Source organism: Nerophis lumbriciformis, linkage group LG16 (genome assembly GCF_033978685.3).
Source record: "Nerophis lumbriciformis linkage group LG16, RoL_Nlum_v2.1, whole genome shotgun sequence".
In the NCBI taxonomy this organism is placed as follows: Eukaryota; Metazoa; Chordata; class Actinopteri; order Syngnathiformes; family Syngnathidae; genus Nerophis; species Nerophis lumbriciformis.
The window spans coordinates 31,386,006-31,405,640 of NC_084563.2; the positions used below are offsets into that span (position 1 = coordinate 31,386,006).

The window sequence follows — 19,635 nt, forward strand, 5'->3', positions numbered from 1 at the left end:
TCAGTCACATGATAGCAGCACTTTCCCAAGACTTATTCTCATCTATTTGCAGTTCCTTGTTGAAACTACCAAGTCGAGTCACTATTGTGCAATCCTGTGGAAGACTGATGACAACTGCGGTTTGCTTTGAACACGTCACTGTGGCACCCATTCATGCATTTCTTTCCTGGAAGTGACCATAATAGTGCAGACAACAATAGTAGGATTGTGTGACTAGTTCCGAAGTGCTTGTTATTTGCACAAGTTCTGTATTAATGTGCACTGTAGCTCGCAATATTTTCACTGCTGTCGGATGAATGTCCGTAAACAAACAGTGCTTATTGTTTCCAAACAATAGCAGGGCCATAGTAAATAGTTCAGTTTCAGTTTCAGTTTATTTGGAACATGCATACGACACAATGTCATGCATCACACAATTCCAGTTGTTTCATGACAGCACGTCTGAAAAGGAGTAGGAAGAAGCCTAGCTTATTTATAAATCAATCAATGTTTATTTATATAGCCCTAAATCACAAGTGTCTTAAAGGACTGCACAAGCCACAACGACATCCTCAGTTCAGAGCCCACATAAGGGCAAGGAAAAACTCACAACCCAGTGGGATGTCAATATGAATGACTATGAGAAACCTTGGAGAGGACCGCAGATGTGGGTGATCCCCCCCCCCTCCTCTAGGGGAGACCGGATGCAATGGACGTCGAGTGGGTCTAGCATAATATTGTGAAAGTCCAGTCTATAGTGGATCTAACATAATAGTGAGAGTCCAGTCCATAGTGGATCTAACATAATAGTGAGAGTCCAGTCCATAGTGGAACTAACATAATACTGACAGTCCAGTCCATAGTGGATCTAACATAATACTGAGAGTCCAGTCCATAGTGGATCTAACATAATAGTGAGAGTCCAGTCCATAGTGGATCTAACATAATAGTGAGAGTCCAGTTCATAGTGGATCTAACATAATACTGAGAGTCCAGTCCATAGTGGATCTAACATAATAGTGAGAGTCCAGTCCATAGTGGATCTAACATAATAGTGAGAGTCCAGTCCATAGTGGGGCCAGCAGGAGACCATACCGAGCGGAGACGGGTCAGCAGCGCATAGATGTCCCCAACCAATGCACAGGCGAGCGGTCCACCCCGGGTCTCGACTCTGGACAGCCAGCACTTCATCCAGGGGGGCAGAAAAGAAAAGAAAGGGCAGATCAACTGGTCTAAAAAGGCGGTCTATTTAAAGGCTAGAGTAGACAAATGAGTTTTAAGTTTTAATCTTACCCCTTTTCATACCATAGCAATTGTATCCAATTTCCTTGTTCTCTGTAACAAAATAGTGAACAAATAAATAATATACCATATTAAGCATACAAATATTAAATAAATAAATAATATTTGTCTCAATAAAAAAACAGGCTTCAAGATGTTCATGATAATTCTTGTTCTGTGTACTTTGTGTACACTTGTAGTTTGAACAGTCTCTGAAACTGAATCATATTGGTGCTTTGTTTGATTTCTTTGGTTAATCCGTTCGGTAATTTAATTCCACATACCGATATACTAAAGGCTTTAAGTGTTGTACGAGCATACAAATGTTTTAAATTAGTTATATTTATCCTTTTTTTGTTGAGAAGAATTGTTGTACATTTTTGGCTAGCAGGTTACAAGAATATGTCACTAGCTATTGATAATATCTTAGAATGTATTACCATTGAATTGAAGTTGTCATTTTTTCCAGATAAAATTGTGATGTTCTGAGAAAAAAAGTCTCAAATATTATGAAGAAACTGTGTAATTGGAAGTAAATTTAAATAAAATGAAAATGTTGCTATATTATTTTGGACTTTGACTTACAGTACAGACCAAAAGTTTGGACACACCTCATTCGATACATTTTCTTTATTTTCATGACTATTTACATTGTAGATTGTCAAAACTATGAATGAACACATGAGGAGTTATGTACTTAAACAAAAAAAGGTGAAATAACTGAAAACATGTTTTATATTATAGTTTCTTCAAAATAGCCACCCTTTGCTCTGATTACTTTTCCGCACACTCTTGGCATTCTCTCCATGAGCTTCAAGAGGTAGTCACCTGAAATGGGTTTCACTTCACAGGTGTGCTTGAAGCTCATGGAGAGAATGCCAAGAGTGTGCAAAGCAGTAATCAGAGCTAAGGGTGGCAATTTTGAAGAAACTAGAATATAAAACACCTTTTCAGTCATTTCACCTTTTTTTTGTTAAGTACATAACTCCACATGTGTTCATTCATAGTTTTGATGGGACAATCTACAATGTAAATAGTCATGGAAATAAAATAAAGAAAATGCATCGAATGAGAAGGTGTGTCCACACTTTTGGCGTAAGTCAAAGTCCAAAATAATATAGCAATATTTTCATTTTATTTCAATTAAATTTACTTCCAATTACACAATTTCCCCATAATATTGAGACTTTCTTCTCAGAATATCACACTTTTATCTGGAAAAATGACAACTTTATCCAGGTAACTTAGCTCTTATTACTCGCTTATGTTTTCCTATTTACTGTGGCCCTGCTATTGTTTGGAAACAATAAGCACTGTTTGTTTACGTGCATTCATCCGACAGCAGTGAAAATATTGCAAGCTACAGTGCACATTAATACAGAACTTGTGCAAATAACACTTGTGTTCATTCATAGTTTTGATGCCTTAGTGACAACCTACAATGTAAATAGTCATGAAAATAAAGAAAACCCTTTAAATGAGGAGAAGATGTGTCCAAATGTTTGGCCTGTACTATATGTCGGTATCAGCCTTTTATTTTTACAACTACAACATAACTACGTTAGCAGATACAGTACATACACACATGATAGCAGTATTTAGTATTTAAAAAAAAGTAAATAGGGAAGTAGATAGTACTAAGATCTGCTCAAACAACAGCCTGCTGGCCCTGCATGAGAGAAGTTCTCTTTTTGCTGGAGCCATTTTTAAAATGTATTTGAGTCATTTAACAAGAGTTTGCAATTCCGGCAGGAAATGCATGTGAATGTCGTATTTGCGCAAGCCGCCGAACTGCCGATACGCGTGAGTGGAACTGAAATGTTGGAATGTCCCGGGTGAGTGGAGTTTGTGGATGTTGGAACGGTTCGAATTGGTTGAGAAAAGTGGGATATGGGGAGTTTTGTATATTACCCATTCATTGTCAATGGGATTCCTGGTAATTCCGGGTAATCAGAGAATTTTCGGAACCGGGAAACATGCTGGCTTGAATGTCCAGGGTGAGTGGAGTGTGTGGGTGGTGGAACGGTTCGAATCGGATGAGAAATGTGGAATATGGAGTCGATTGTATGATGCCCATTCATTGTCAATGGCGAGAAAATCCCGGGAAAACCGGGAATTTGGAGAAAGGGAAAACATGTTTTGTATATATGTGTGTGTATATATATATATATATATATATATATATATATATGTATATGTATGTATGTATGTATGTGTATATATATATATATATATATATATATATATATATGTATGTATATATATATATATATATATATATGTATGTATGTATGTATATATATATATATATGTATGTATATATATATATATATATATATATATATATATATATATATATATATCTATATCTATATCTATATCAGAAGAGTAGTGTTGGTGGATGGTTGAAAGGTTGGAATCGGGTTAAAAAATGGTAGCACTATGAATACGTTTATTCATTTGAATGGTAATTTCCTGGAAATGTAGTCATTTTTGAGAAAACCGGGAATTTTTGAAAATATTGATACTAGCACAATTGTCCTGGATCAGTGGTTCTTAACCTTGTTGGAGGTACCGAACCCCACCAGTTTCATATGCGCATTCACCGAACCCTTCTTTAGTGAATAAAGCATTAATAAGTACTTAATAATGACTAGTTAATCAATCAATCAATCAATCAATCAACTTTATTTATAAAGCACATTTAAAATTTACCACAGGGGTAGCCAAAGGGCTGTACAATGGGCAGGTTAAAAGATAATACGAGTACCGAGCAAACACAACACAAACAGAACACGATAAAAAAATCAATAAATAAAATAGAATAAATAAAAACATAAAAACAGGTTCACAGCATGTGTATTATGGGACGCCATCTCAGGATGGATATCACTCAGTGTTAAAAGCCATGGAATAAAAGTATATTTTTAAGAGAGATTTAAAAACAGGAAGAGCGGAGGCTTGTCTAATATCAGAGGTAGGTCGTTCCAGAGCTTGGGAGCAGCAACGGCGAAAGCTCTGTCACCTCTTAAGCTTCAGCCTAGTTAAGAGCCAATATGTTACTAATTTACATGTTAATAAGCAACTAATTAATGGTGAATATGTTCCCCATACTAAAGTGTTACCATGTTGTTTTACTGGTGCACAAAATGAACCGTGCATGAACATCACCTTGTTCAAAGAACAAAACCAACACAGTGCATAAACTCACAACAAATTACACACCTGTAAATCAGTCTGACTTCTGCTGTTTCTGTATCCGTAATACGCCGATAGGGAGAACTTTTTATTTACATGATGAGTCGGGTGTGTTGTGACCTCCGCCGAACCCCTGAGCCCGACTCACCGAACCCCTAGGGTTCCATCGAACCCAGGTTAAGAACCACTGGTCTAGATGATATGAATGGGTTGGTTTTGGAATTTTTGTAATCGGTTGAAATTTGTTGACGTATTAACAGTTTGAATTGAGAATGAGTATTTCGGAATTCCTGAAATTTTGGGAAAATTGGGAATACGTGAGAGCATTTGAGGAATGTTTTGAAGGTGGAATGGTCAAAAACGGTAGAAAAATGTGTACTGTGAAAACTTTCCAGGAAGAGGTTAAAATAAGGCTTTGGAACAAAAATTTGAACTTGGTAGTTTGATTGTCCAATGTGAGCGGAGGGTGGGAGGGTTCAAATCGGTTGAGAAATGTGGGAAATGTGCATGTTTGAAAATTGGCCTATACATTTTCAACGGGCAAAATATCCCGGTAAAATGGGAATTCTGGGTAATCCGGGATATTTTTTCTAAACTGTTTTAGGGAACTCACGATTCCCAGTCGAGCCGAACGTTTGACGGACGTTCCGTCAAATCTGTGACGTCACAAATGCCCACATTGGTACAGCCATCAATCTGTGACGTCACAAATGCCCATATATGTACATCCGTCAATCTGTAACGTCACACATGCCCATATAAGTACATCCGTCAGTTTGTGATGTCACAAATGCCCACCTAGGTACATCCGTCAATCTGTCACGTAACAAATGCCCACATACATATATCCGTCAATCTGTTACGTCACAAATGCCCACATAAGTACATCCGTCAATCTGTGACGTAACAAATGCCCACATAAGTATATCCGTCAATCTGTGACGTAACAAATGCCCACATAAGTACATCCATCAATCTGTGACGTAACAAATGCCCACATAAGTACATCCATCAATCTGTGACGTAACAAATGCCCACATAAGTACATCCATCAATCTGTGACGTAACAAATGCCCACATAAGTACATACATCAATCTGTGATGTAACAAATGCCCACATAAGTACATCCGTCAATCTGCGACATCACAAATACCCACATAAATCAAATCAAATCAAATCAACTTTATTTATAGAGCACATTTAAAATTTACCACATGGGTAGCCAAAGTGCTGTACAATGAGCAGGTTAAAAGATAAAACGAGTACCGAGCAAACACAACACAACACAAACAGAACACGATAAAAAATAAATAATTAAAATAGAATTAATAAAAACATAAAAACAGGATCACAGCAGGTGTATTATGGGGCGCCATTGCAGGATGGATATCACTCAGTGTTAAAAGCCATGGAATAAAAGTATGTGATAGATGTACATAAGTACATCTATCAATCTGTGACGTAACAAATGCCCACATAAGTACATCCACCAATCTGTGACGTAACAAATGCCCACATAAGTACATCCACCAATCTGTGACGTAACAAATGCCAACATAAGTACATCCGTCAATCTGTGACACCACAAATATCCATATATATATACATCCTTCAATCTGTGACATCACAAACGCCCATATAAATACATCCGTCAATCTGTGACATCACAAATGCTCACATAGGTACATCCGTCAATCTGTGATGTCACAAATGCCCACATAGGTACATCCGTCAATCTGTGATGTCACAAGTGCCCACTTAAGTACATCCGTCAATATGTGACGTAACAAATGCCCATTTAAGTACATCCATCAATCTGTGACATCACAAATGCCCACATAAGTACATCCGTCAATATGTGACACCACAAATGCCCATATATGTACATCCGTCAATCTGTGACATCACAAATGCCCACATAAGTACATCCGTCAATATGTGACACCACAAATGCCCATATAAGTATATCCGTCAATCTGTGACGTAACAAATGCCCACATAAGTACATCCGTCAATCTGTGACACCACAAATATCCATATATATACATCCGTCATTCTGTGACATCACAAATGCTCACATAGGTACATCCGTCAATCTGTGATGTCACAAATGCCCACATAGGTACATCCGTCAATTTGTGATGTCACAAATGCCTATATATGTACCTCTATTAATCTGTGACATCACAAATGCCCACATAGGTACATCCATCAATCTGTGACATCACAAGTGCCCACATAAGTACATCCGTCAATATGTGACGTAACAAATGCCCATATATGTACATCCGTCAATCTGTGACATCACAAATGCCCACATAAGTACATCCGTCAATATGTGACGTAACAAATGCCCATATATATACATCCGTCAATCTGTGACACCACAAATGCTGACATAGGTACATCCGTCAATCTGTGATGTCACAAATGCCCACATAGGTACATCCGTCAATCTGTGATGTCACAAATGCCCACATAAGTACATCCGTCAATATGTGACGTAACAAATGCCCATTTAAGTACATCCGTCAATATGTGACATCACAAATACCCACATAAGTACATCCGTCAATATGTGACGTAACAAATGCCCATTTAGGTACGTCCGCCAATCTGTGACATCACAAATGCCCACATAAACTCTAGCCTCATGCGTCTCATGTCAACAGTTAAACCTTCTTCTTACACTTTATATCTATTTTCGTGTTCTCCCTCCCCAGGTGTTCATTGTTGCAATGAGGAGCCCCAGAGTCCACCTCTGAGCGCTCCAGGCCATGAACTCTGTTTCCCCAAGTGCAGTGCAGTACGTCGGTGGAGTGATGCACAACGAGCTGGTGGACAGCCGGCGGCAGCAGTCCGTGGCACTGCAGGGCAGCTATGGACCCAGACCGCCTCAGAGTCCAGACCCTGGCATAGAAGCAACGGAGGAGCCGGAGGAAATGGATAAGCTTAAAGCCAAAATTATGTCAGCATGGAACAATGTCAAATATGGTTAGTATACTACATTCTATATGTATACAGGGTAACTACGGTACGTAAAGTGGATGTATTTAAATCTATCTTCCTTATCATTCCCTTTTTAGGGTGGACTGTGAAATCAAAAACCACCTTCAATAAGATTTCCCCAATCACCCTCCTGGGACACTCCTACCTGCTCAACAGTGAAGGTGACAGCATGTTATATACACCAATAATACACAAAATATAACTTTTTTTTTTAATTTTGCCTATCATTCACAATCCTTATGTAAGACAAGAACACGTGTTTTTATTTTGTTATGCATTCTAAGTTGTTAAATATGGCATGTAATAAGCTAATGGGCTTAAAAAAAAAACATCCCAAAACTGCCAATAACACCCCATTTATATTTGTATTAATTATTTTTTTAAAACAAGCAAACAAAAAAAACAATACTCTTTTTGCATGTTGTGACATGAATATTAACCAAGTATTAGCATTTATGTTATTATAAGCGCTAACACAGACAAACTATTTTCAGCGTCACCGTGATCACAGAGAGCTAACTAGCTTATGCTGCTATATTGACATATTGAGCTGCTGCATCGCCTCTGAGTTGGTGAAAGTGAATTCTACATTATAAATCATGCCTCTCACATGGATCGTAGAAGGTTGTGGACATAAACCGACAAGTTGGTTAACTTTGACATCCTACTTTGACCCAGAGAAAGAAAGATGGGATAATACGCTGATTGTTTAACCTTTGTGAGGATTATGATGCATTTTTGATGTAAAGCGGAAGATATAAACATCCCAGTAAGAGCAGACATTGTACAGTAAGTGATTGTTTTATCATGTATTATATCTTGTTTAGCACTTAGCAATACTGCTACATGATGCTTAATGTTTCACTGAAGCTGCATCGGTTTAGCACACAGCTTCCAAAACTTGTAGATCATCCTCCTTATATTCAGGCTCAAAAATAGAAGTTTCCGGATCATCATTTATCTCAACGTAGTCTTTGTTGTCTCTCATCAAGTCTGCCATGATTGGTAGTCTTGTTGTTGAAGGGAAAGGTGAACGTTGTGATGCATCTGTGAAAATATCAATCAATCAATCAATGTTTACTTATATAGCCCTAAATCACGAGTGTCTCAAAGGGCTGCACAAGCCACAACGACATCCTCGGCTCAGATCCCGCATCAGGGCAAGAAAAAACTCAACCCAATGGGATAACAATGAGAAACCTTGGAGAGGAAATATACGCCACTGTATGCTTAAAATGAGCAAAATACGTAAATATTACATGTTATTATGAATGTTACTACATGACATATATACTTACAACATGTATATAGTACATGTTATTATGAATGTTACTACATGACATATAGACTTACATCGTGTATATATTACATGTTATTATGAATGTTACTACATGACATATATGCTTACATCATGTATATATTAAATGTTATTATGAATGCTACTAGATGACATATATACTTACATCATGTATATAGTACATGTTACTACATGACATAGACTTACATCATGTATATATTACATATTATGAATGTTACTACATGACATATATACTTACATCATGTATATATTACATGTTATTATGAATGTTACTACATGACATATATACTTACATCATGTATATATTACATGTTATTATGAATGTTACTACATGACATAGACTTACATCATGTATATATTACATATTATTATGAATGTTACTACATTACATATATACTTGCAGCACTTTATAGGCAGAATAGAGCGTCTCCCATTGCCTAATTTTTTTAGCTGACTTTTGCTAGCGTTTATTTACGAGTTAGAATGCAGAAAAAGAAAAATAACACCTGTTTTCTGGTCCCACATAAGGATTGTGAATGAAAATGCAAAAAAAGTGCAGTTCACCTTAAAATGAAGTGGAAATTACTGTTAGAAATAATTATTAATCAGTTCTTAGAACTGTGTTGCTACCCAAAACAGCAGCATCATTTGAGGCCTGTACCCAGTCTCTCAGATGCATTAAAGTCTGATTTGAACAAGCCGATACGTGCCTTGTGTGGTGTTCGGGTCTGTGGGACGCGTTTTAATTTTTTATTAAAAGAAAAATGATACAATTAATACATTTTTCAAACTGAGACTCACTGACTTTGGCTCATTTTCTGTGAAGAACATATATCAGAATACATATTTAATGACCACACATCATACACCCCCCTACACATTTTTATTACATGTAAGATGTCCGGGTCCACTGGACCCGGGGCCAATAGAAGTGTGGAAATTGATGTTCTGTGTACCACACACACACACACACACACACACACACACACACACACACACACACACACACACACACACACACACACACACACACACACACACACACACAGCAGGCCTAGACAGGAGGAGGACAGAGTGTAGGTACACAGAACATCAGAGGGTCAAATGTGCGAGAAAATGAGAGCAGACAGTGTTGACAAACAATGTTGCAACCTTGTGTGGGAACCGCAGGTGCAGAAACACAAAAGAAGAATCCCTGTGGGATGCAGAAACTGGCAGAGGAATTTTCCGTGCAACGTTCATATTGTTGTTACTCAGCCAGCGTTTGTGGGTCTGATGGACCCGTGGCTTTTAATGCCTCACAATCAAACACTTTTATGTTATAATACTGAACAGATGCTTATTGGGATAAGGTAAACATCTGTTCAGTACTTTAACATAAAAGTGTTTGATTGTGTTACACAAGGGCAAAGCCGGTGCAATCTTTTCCGATTAATGTGCTCGCTCCACAACTCCATGTTTATGTTGTCGTCAGATACAGACACGGCTCATCTACTTGCATTCTTCCATTTTCCTTTTATAGTCAATTTTAAAAACATTCACTAACTTGAGTTATGAATTACAATTTAAAAGAAACAGGGATTCAAAAACTGAATGTATTTTTCCCGTAGAAATCTAAAAGATATCTTCGAGATCAAATGTTATCGCCGCTAAAAGATCAAGCCTTTTTTAAGAAAAGTAACAGGTTTCATGTCAGATAAAAGAATTCCACAGATGCAAAAGCATCTTCCATGATAAGCATCAGATCATCACTCACGTGTCACATGGCCAAAGTCTACACAGACTCTTTGTCACGTTGTGGGTTTTTTTCCATGATCTGTGTTTTTTTGTCTGACCAGATCAAGTGGATCAGTTTCGCATGGACTTCGTGTCCAGGATTTGGCTGACCTACAGACGGGAGTTCCCTCAGCTGGAGGGCTCCAGCTGGACCACGGACTGCGGTTGGGGCTGTATGTTGCGGAGCGGCCAGATGCTGCTGGCTCAGGGTCTCATAGTCCATTTGATGCCCAGAGGTTTGTGCCTTTCACTTCTTTTCACTCATTGGCCACTTCATTACTGTAAGAAGGCACTTGCCCAATGTGAATACATGCACCACTCACATTGTGGGAGACTTCTTGTGTTGCCTTATTTGTATTTGACTTTATTAAATTGATTTATATTATTATATGGTGCAGCAGGAGGGGATATAAAGAGGGGGGAAATTGCATGGACAAGAGGGGGATTAGACAGAGACAACAACAACAGAACAGCATCAGCAAATAGGATATATGTACAAATATGATAGTAAAAGTGATATCTAAGAAGCAGTTAGTGAAGTAAATATTAATAACACAGAAATGACAATGAACATTATTGCACTTGTATTTTTCCTGAGGGAACTCTCCTGAAGGAATCAATAAAGTACTATCTTTCTACAAATGGAGCAATAAAAAAAACCAATAGAAATAGTACTGTTGATAATGAATAATAACAATAATTATCTCTGTTATCAAAAATACAATTGTTTCAAATGCAACAATTCATATATGTAATGATAACTTGAATTACAAAAAAAAGCAGATAAATGGAGGGGGAAAAAGAGAAGCAAACTGTATTAACCTTGTAGATTGTTATAGTAACAATAGGTTGAGCTTTGTCAGTGTGCCGTGTTTTACCCAGTTTATATATATATATATATATATATATATATATATATATATATATATATATATATATATATATATACACACAGTGGTCAAAAGTTTACATACACTTGTAAAGAACATAATGTCATGGATGTCTTGTGTTTCCAATCATTTCTACAACTCTTATTTTTTTGTGATAGAGTGATTGGAGCACAAACCGTATTTTTCGAAGTATTAAAAAACATACATAAGTCGCACTGGAGTATAAGTCGCATTTTTTGGGGAAATGTATTTGATAAAAGCCAACACCAAGAATAGACATTTGAAAGGCAATTTAAAATAAATCAAGAATAGTGAACAACAGGCTGAATAAGTGTACGTTATATGAGGCATAAATAACCAACTGAGAACGTGCCTGGTATGTTAACGTAACATATTATGGTAAGAGTCATTCAAATAACTATAACATATAGAACATGCTATACGTTTACCAAACAATCTGTCACTCCTAATCGCTAAATCCCATGAAATCTTATACGTCTAGTCTCTTACGTGAATGAGATCAATAATATTATTTGATATTTTACGCTAATGTGTTAATAATTTCACACATAAGTCGCTCCTGAGTATAAGTCGCACCCCCGGCCAAACTATGAAAAAAAAACTGCCACTTATAGTCTGAAAAATACGGTACTTGTTGGTCACAAAAACATTCATGAAGTTTGGTTCTTTTATGAATTTATTATGGGTCTACTGAAAATGTGAGCAAATGTGCTGGGTCAAAAGTATACATACAGCAATGTTAATATTTGCTTACATGTCCTTTGGCAAGTTTACCTGCAATAAGGCGCTTTTGGTAGCCATCCACAAGCTTCTGCTTGAATTTTTGACCACTCCTCTTGACAAAATTGGTGCAGTTCAGCTAAATTGGTTGGTTTTCTGACATGGACTTGTTTCTTCAGCATTGTCCACACGTTTATGTCAGGACTTTGGGAAGGCCATTCTAAAATCTTCATTCTAGCCTGATTTAGCCATTCCTTTACCACTTTTGATGTGTGTTTGGGGTCATTGTCCTGTTGGAACACCCAACTGCACCCAAGACCCAACCTCCGGGCTGATGATTTGAGCTTGTCCTGAAGAATTTGGAGGTAATCCTCCTTTTTCATTGTCCCATTTACTCTCTGTAAAGCACCAGTTTCATTGGCAGCAAAACAGGCCCAGAGCATAATACTACCACCACCATGCTTGACGGTAGGGTTAGGCGCAATAAGTGTTCAACTTCAGCCTAAACCCTTTCGGTCTGCAACATTTTCAATTTATGAAACTGTTTGTTTATTTTGTTGACCACTGACCAAAGAAATGATAAACTAACTAACTAACTAGGCATGGTGTTCCTGGGATTAAAGGCCTCACCATCTCTCCTCCAAACATATTGCTGGGTATTGTGGACAAACAGCTCCATTTTTGTTTCATCTGACATCACAAAGATATGACCTTCTGGAGGAAAGTTCTGTGGTCAGATGAAGCAAAAATGGAGCTGTTTGGCCACAATACCCAGCAATATGTTTGGAGGAGAAAAGGTGAGGCCTTTAATCCCAGGAACACCACTCCTACCGTCAAGCATGGTGGTGGTAGTATTATGCTCTGGGCCTGTTTTGCTGCCAATGGAACTGCTGCTTTACAGAGAGTAAATGGGACAATGAAATCATCAGCCCCAGAGGTTGGGTCTTGGGCGCAGTTGGGTGTTTCAAGAGGACAGTGACCGCAAACACACCTCAAAAGTGGTAAAGGAATGGCTAAATCAGGCTAGAATGAAGGTTTTAGAATGGCCTTCCCAAAGTCCTGACTTAAACCCCATTGAGAACATGTGGACAATGCTGAAGAAACAAGTCCGTGTCAAAAACCCAACAAATTTAGCTGAACTGCAGCAATTTTGTCAAGAGGAGTGGTCAAAAACTCAAGCAGAAGCTTGTGGATGGCTACCAAAAGCGCCTTATTGCAGTGAAACTTGCCAAGGGACATGTAAGCAAATATTAAAGGGGATCATTATCACAATTTCAGAAGGGTTAAAACCATTAAAAATCAGTTCCCAGTGGCTTATTTTATTTTTCGAAGTTTTTTTCAAAATTTTACCCATCACTTAAAAGTGCCTGATTTTAACCATCGTTATATACACCCGTCCATTTTCCTGTGACGTCACACAGTGATGCCAATACAAACAAACATGGCGGATAGAACAGCAAGCTATAGCGACATTAGCTCGGATTCAGACTCGGATTTCAGCGGCTTAAGCGATTCAACAGATTACGCATGTATTGAAACGGATGGTTGTAGTGTGGAGGCAGGTAGCGAAAACGAAATTGAAGAAGAAACTGAAGCTATTGAGCCATATCAGTTTGAACCGTATACAAGCGAAAACGACACGACAGCCAGCGACACGGGAGAAAGCGAGGACGAATTCGGCGATCGCCTTCTAACCAACGATTGGTATGTGTTTGTTTGGCATTAAAGGAAACTAACAACTATGAACTAGGTTTACAGCATATGAAATACATTTAGCAACAACATGCACTTTGAGAGTGCAGACAGCCCATTTCAGGCGCGCTAAGAACATATATTTTTCCACCATTTCAGCACTCAGGTTAACCATACCTAAATAGACACAAAATACTGCATTACACAAGACTACTCGAATGATTGAAAAAAATAAATGTTTTTAAGCTAAATTATTGTTAAACACAGTTTATGTATAATAATTTACGTAAAACCGCGAGTAATGAATAAAGTTTTCATCAATTCATATATTCTGTAGACATACCCTTATCCGCTCTCTTTTCCTGAAAGCTGCTCTGTCCAGTTTTGGAGTTGATGTCAGCAGGCCAGGGAAGTTAGGGTCTTTATCGTTGGAAATGCATCTGCTTTGAGTGTCGCAGGATATCCACACATTCTTGCCATCTCTGTCGTAGCATAGCTTTCGTCGGTAAAGTGTGCGGAACAAACGACTGACCATTTCGTCGGCTTTCCCCACACCCTCGTATTTTGAACACATTTCGTCCAATTTCTTGCCACTTTCGCATCTTTAGGCCACTGGTGCAACTTGAATCCGTCCCTGTTCGTGTTGTTACACCCTCCGACAACACACCGACGAAAGTGAGAAAATGGCGCGATTGCTTCCCGATGTGACGTCATAACGTGACGTCATCGCTCCTAGAGCGAATAATAGAAAGGCGTTTAATTCGCCAAAATTCACCCATTTAGAGTTCGGAAATCGGTTAAAAAAATATATGGTCTTTTTTCTGCAACATCAAGGTATATACATACCTGCCAACTACTCCGGTTTTCCCGTAATTAGTACGGTTTTCATCAACCTATTCCGGGTTACGGTTGCAGTGATAAAAAATAAGTTTTTTCATTAATTAAAAAAAAAAAAATTTTACAGTATGATAATTGTGATAGAAATGTGAATTTTAGGCACAGAATATTTTTTACAATTGAACAAGGCAGTAGATTATACAAGCTTGGACAGAAAGTTAATAAAGACACCAATTTTTTTTAAAATGGAATTTAGTACTGTTTTACCATTTGTTTACTGTAAAAAGTGTTTATACCGTATTTTCCGCACTATAAGGCGCACCTAAAAACCACAATTTTTCTCAAAAGCTGACAGTGCGCCTAATAACCCGGTGCGCTTTATTACGATTCATTTTCATAAAGTTTCGGTCTCGCAACTTCGGTAAACAGCCGCCATCTTTTTTCCCGGTAGAACAGGAAGCGCTTCTTCTTCTACGCAAGCAACCGCCAAGGAAAGCACCCGCCCCCATAGAACAGGAAGCGCTTCACCCGCCCCCATAGAACAGGAAGCGCTTCACCCGCCCCCGGAAGAAGAAGAAAAAACGCGCGGATATCACCGTACGTTTCATTTCCTGTTTACATCTGTAAAGACCACAAAATGGCTCCTACTAAACGATCCGGGTCATAAAAAGACGCAATCTCTCCATCCGCACACGGATTACTACCGTATTTCACAGCAACTGAACCGCACTGTGGAACGGGAGCACGTACGGTGAATATTCGCTCCACAGGGAATGAGAAGTCATCCTTCACTGTGGTTCTAGCTTGCCATGCTAACTTCCACTCATGGTGATATTCAAAAGGAAGACCTTGCCAAAAGAGACCTTTCCAGCCGGCGTCATCATAAAAGCTAACTCGAAGGGATGGATGGATGAAGAAAAGATGAGCGAGTGGTTAAGGGAAGTTTACGCGAAGCGGCCGGGTGGCTTTTTTCACGCTGCTCCGTCCATGTTGATATATGACTCTATGCGCGCCCACATCACAGATGGTGTCAAAAAACAAGTGAAGCACACAAATACAACACTCGCCGTCATTCCGGGTGGATTAACCAAAGAACTCCAACCGCTGGATATTGGTGTCAACAGGGCATTCAAATCACGACTGCGAACTGCGTGGGAAAAATGGATGACCGAAGGCGAACACACCTTCACTAAGACGGGCAGACAACGCCGGACAACATACGCCAACATCTGCCAGTGGATTGTAAATGCCTGGGCAGATATTTCTGTCACAACTGTGGTCCGAGCTTTCCGGAAGGCAGGATTCACAGAACTGCTGCACAACAACAGCGACACTGAATCCGATGATTTCGAAGAGACGGAGCCCGCCATTTTGGAAGCCACGCTAGCGCAACTTTTCAATTCGGACACCGAAGACTAAGAATTCGAAGGATTTACCGGTACGAATGAAGAATAACTTCAGAAAGTGAGCGCTATGTTTATTTTGTGTGTTGTGACATTAACGTTCGAGCAACATTACCGGTATGTTGCTATTGCTCTACACCATTTTGAATTTTACTATGTTTGTGATTGCACATTTGCGTACATTTTGGGACAGAGTTGTTAGAACGCTGGTTTTCAATATATTATTAAAGTTTGACTGAACTATCTGACTGTTTTTTTGACATTCACTTTAGCGCAGCGTTTTTTTGACATTCACTTTAGCGCAGCGTAGGCGCGGCTTTTAGTCCGGGGCGGCTTATTGGTGGACAAAATTATGAAATATGTAATTCATAGAAGGTGCGGCTAATAATCCGGTGCGCCTTATAGTGCGGAAAATACGGTACTTTCAATTAACAAATTGAAGTCTTGTGAAAGGTTGACAGGATAACTGGCATTAACTGTCAAAATAATTTCAAACTATTGAAGTTAGCTTACAGAATAAACATGTCAATCAACCCATATGATTTTTGCTGTAATATTTTTGTTTTGAAAAGTCACTGCGACTGATAGAAAAGTGATGGTTTTAACAACATTTAACCTGTCTGAATGCTAATAATCATTTTGCGTCGGGAGGCGAACCTGAACCCCCCACCAGGACTCTGTCCTGGACCTACCCTGGCTACTAGGTTTTTCTGATTTCAAAAGTTGGCAGGTATGTATATATTTATGCTTACATAGGTCTGGTGATAATGTTCCCCTTTAACATTGCTGTATGTATACTGTTGACGTCAAAAAGTGTGGACACCCCTGCTCTGACCAGTGAGTGTACGTCTGCTCTTGACAGTTGAAGATTGAACATTGTATTTGGGTGTTAAGACAAACATGATTGAAAAATTGTGTTCTGCAGACTGGACCTGGCCAGATGCTCAACAGCTCACTGACGTGGACTTTGAAGTGTTGCGAACGCGTTCACCGGCGAGGGTCGGCGGGGTCCCCATCCCCTCTTTCGGCTCCCCGCGAGGGAACTGCACCCCTGAAAAGACCCTGCCCAGCGATCCAACGCTCAGATCCAGCCAGAGGAAGAGACCGGAGTCTATAAGGGACCCACGAGCCGAGCACATCCACCACAGGCTGCTCACCTGGTTCGGGGATCAACCTCTAGCACCGTTTGGAGTCCACCAGTTGGTGGGAATAGGCCGGAGTTCTGGAAAGAAAGCCGGTGACTGGTACGGCCCCTCCATAGTGGCACATATACTGCGGTAAGGATCCGTTCTACAGTAGGGATGTCCCGATCCAGGTTTTTGCACTTCCGATCCGATACCGATATTGTTTTTGCATTTCCGATCCGATACCGATACTGACCGATACCGATACTGACCGATACTGGCCTATCCGAGCATGTATTAAAGTTTAAAGTTATTTAGCCTTCTTAGTTGTCAGAATCATGTTGAAAAGGGTTTTAGTACTCTTGATAACAACTAGCCAGCTGAATTAGGGGAGTTTGAATAATACACAATGGATGGTAACAAGAAACTGACCTGTTTATTCAAGGATAAACACAAAATAGACAAAATTATACATGACAAACAGAAATGGCATCATTGAACTAGGGCTGGGCGATATGGCCTTTTTTTAATATTGCGATATTTTAAGGCCATATTGCGATACACAATATATATCTCGATATTTTGCCTTAGCCTTGAATGAACACTTGATGCATATAATCACAGCAGTATGATGATTCTGTGTTTTGATTGATTGAGACTTTTATTAGTAGGTTGCACAGTGAAGTACATATTCCGTACAATTGACCACTAAATGGTAACACCCCAATAAGTTTTTCAACTTGTTTAAGTCGGGGTCCACTTAAATTGATTCATGATGCAGATATATACTATCAGATATATACTATCATCATAATACAGTCATCACACAAGATAATCACATTGAATTATTTACATTATTTATAATCCAGGGTGTGGAGGGGGGCGCCGGATGTAAGTGTCAAAAAGACAGCCAAAAGAGTTTGATATGAGAATAAATCTAAAGTTAAAATATAGGGTAGAAATGCACCCATTTGCAGGAAATGTAATCTTCATTTTCAAAATGTTCTTTCAAGGCTTGCATGTCTACATTAAAACATTCTTCTTCATACTGCATTAATATATGCTACTTTTAAACTTTCATGCAGAGAAGGAAATCACAACTAAAAAAAATCACAAATTTTTTCATACGGTGTTGATGTGGAAATTTTTTCCTCGGCATTTTGATGGTGTGGGCGTGTGGCACCGAATGGAGATAAGCGTCTCGACAGACGTCATAATATTTGAACAATGATGACAAAAACTGTTTTCTCTGTCGTGTCCGTGTGTCGAAAATTGTTATGCGCTTATTTTTTTATTTGATTTTGTGCGTGGCATAGATTTGCTATGCGCAGAGGACGCTTAAACAGTGCGCAATTGCACAGGCGAGCACCTTAGAGGGAGCGTTGCTCGCACGGCTGCGCTAGCATCACAGCTAACGTTAGCCAGGCTGCTACCTCTCTGCTCGGGGAGGACGTATACGTATGTGACGTATGACGTGACAGTATGTGACGTATGACGTGACAGTATGTGACGTATGTCGTGACAGTATGTGACGTGTGTAAGAAGGTGCACTTGCTGTCTGTGAGAGGGTGACACAGGAAAGAGTGAGAAGAGCCTGTCGTGTAATGCCAGCAGCTAAAAGCAACTGTGTGAGAATTCACAGACCTGTGGATGTGTTGAAGGTGTGCTGGAAAATGCGGAACGGAAATTAGGGAGCAGCAGAAAAGTGGAATGTATTATTTAAATCGGTGCGTTGGAAAACACAGACCGGAGTTTCTTTTTAAACTGGATCTGAATCTGCATTTTCCCATGCCTTGCCGATACGCAATTTTTGGCAAATATCGGCAGCCGATCCGATCCAAATATCGGATCGGGACATCCCTATTATACAGTGAACGTACAGATAATGGTATTTGATGAGATTTTATTTTTCGTAGGAAAGCTCTGGCCAAATCCACTGTTGTCCACAACCTGGCTGTGTACGTGGCTCAGGATTGTACAGGTGACACTTCCATTGTCCGTTCATCGGGTCACACCAGAGCACCACGTGACTTGATTATTATTGTGCCGGATCACAGTGTACAAAGAGGACGTGGCGCACCTGTGTGACTCGTCACTCAGCCAGACTCCCCCAGAAGCCTGGAAGTCAGTCATCATCCTGGTGCCCGTTCGTCTGGGCGGGGAGGCCCTCAACCCATCTTACATTGAATGTGTCAAGGTCCGTTGGTGCTTCTCATTACTCTTCTTTCACACTATTTCATAATAAAACAGTGTTTTTTTCCCCCAGAACATTCTAAAGCTGGAATGTTGTATTGGAATCATTGGAGGAAAACCAAAGCACTCACTCTATTTTGTTGGCTTCCAAGGTAAGAACGAGCATCGTCTTGTTGTCTTGATATGGAGCTAA

At 39.3% G+C, this 19,635-nt stretch overlaps 1 protein-coding gene across 1 annotated transcript in view; it reads left to right on the top strand.

The window, feature by feature from the left end:
• The window catches only part of atg4da (autophagy related 4D, cysteine peptidase a), a 51,531-nt gene that overhangs the window by 15,397 nt on the left and 16,499 nt on the right, over window positions 1–19,635 (top strand). The window contains exons 2-8 of the mRNA XM_061976987.1: window positions 7,183–7,453; window positions 7,546–7,629; window positions 10,625–10,798; window positions 17,051–17,402; window positions 19,166–19,230; window positions 19,307–19,446; window positions 19,516–19,594. Of these exons, the coding sequence (XP_061832971.1) occupies window positions 7,237–7,453; window positions 7,546–7,629; window positions 10,625–10,798; window positions 17,051–17,402; window positions 19,166–19,230; window positions 19,307–19,446; window positions 19,516–19,594 (1,111 nt within the window). The 5' untranslated portion in view covers window positions 7,183–7,236. The remainder of the gene's footprint in view (window positions 1–7,182; window positions 7,454–7,545; window positions 7,630–10,624; window positions 10,799–17,050; window positions 17,403–19,165; window positions 19,231–19,306; window positions 19,447–19,515; window positions 19,595–19,635) is intronic.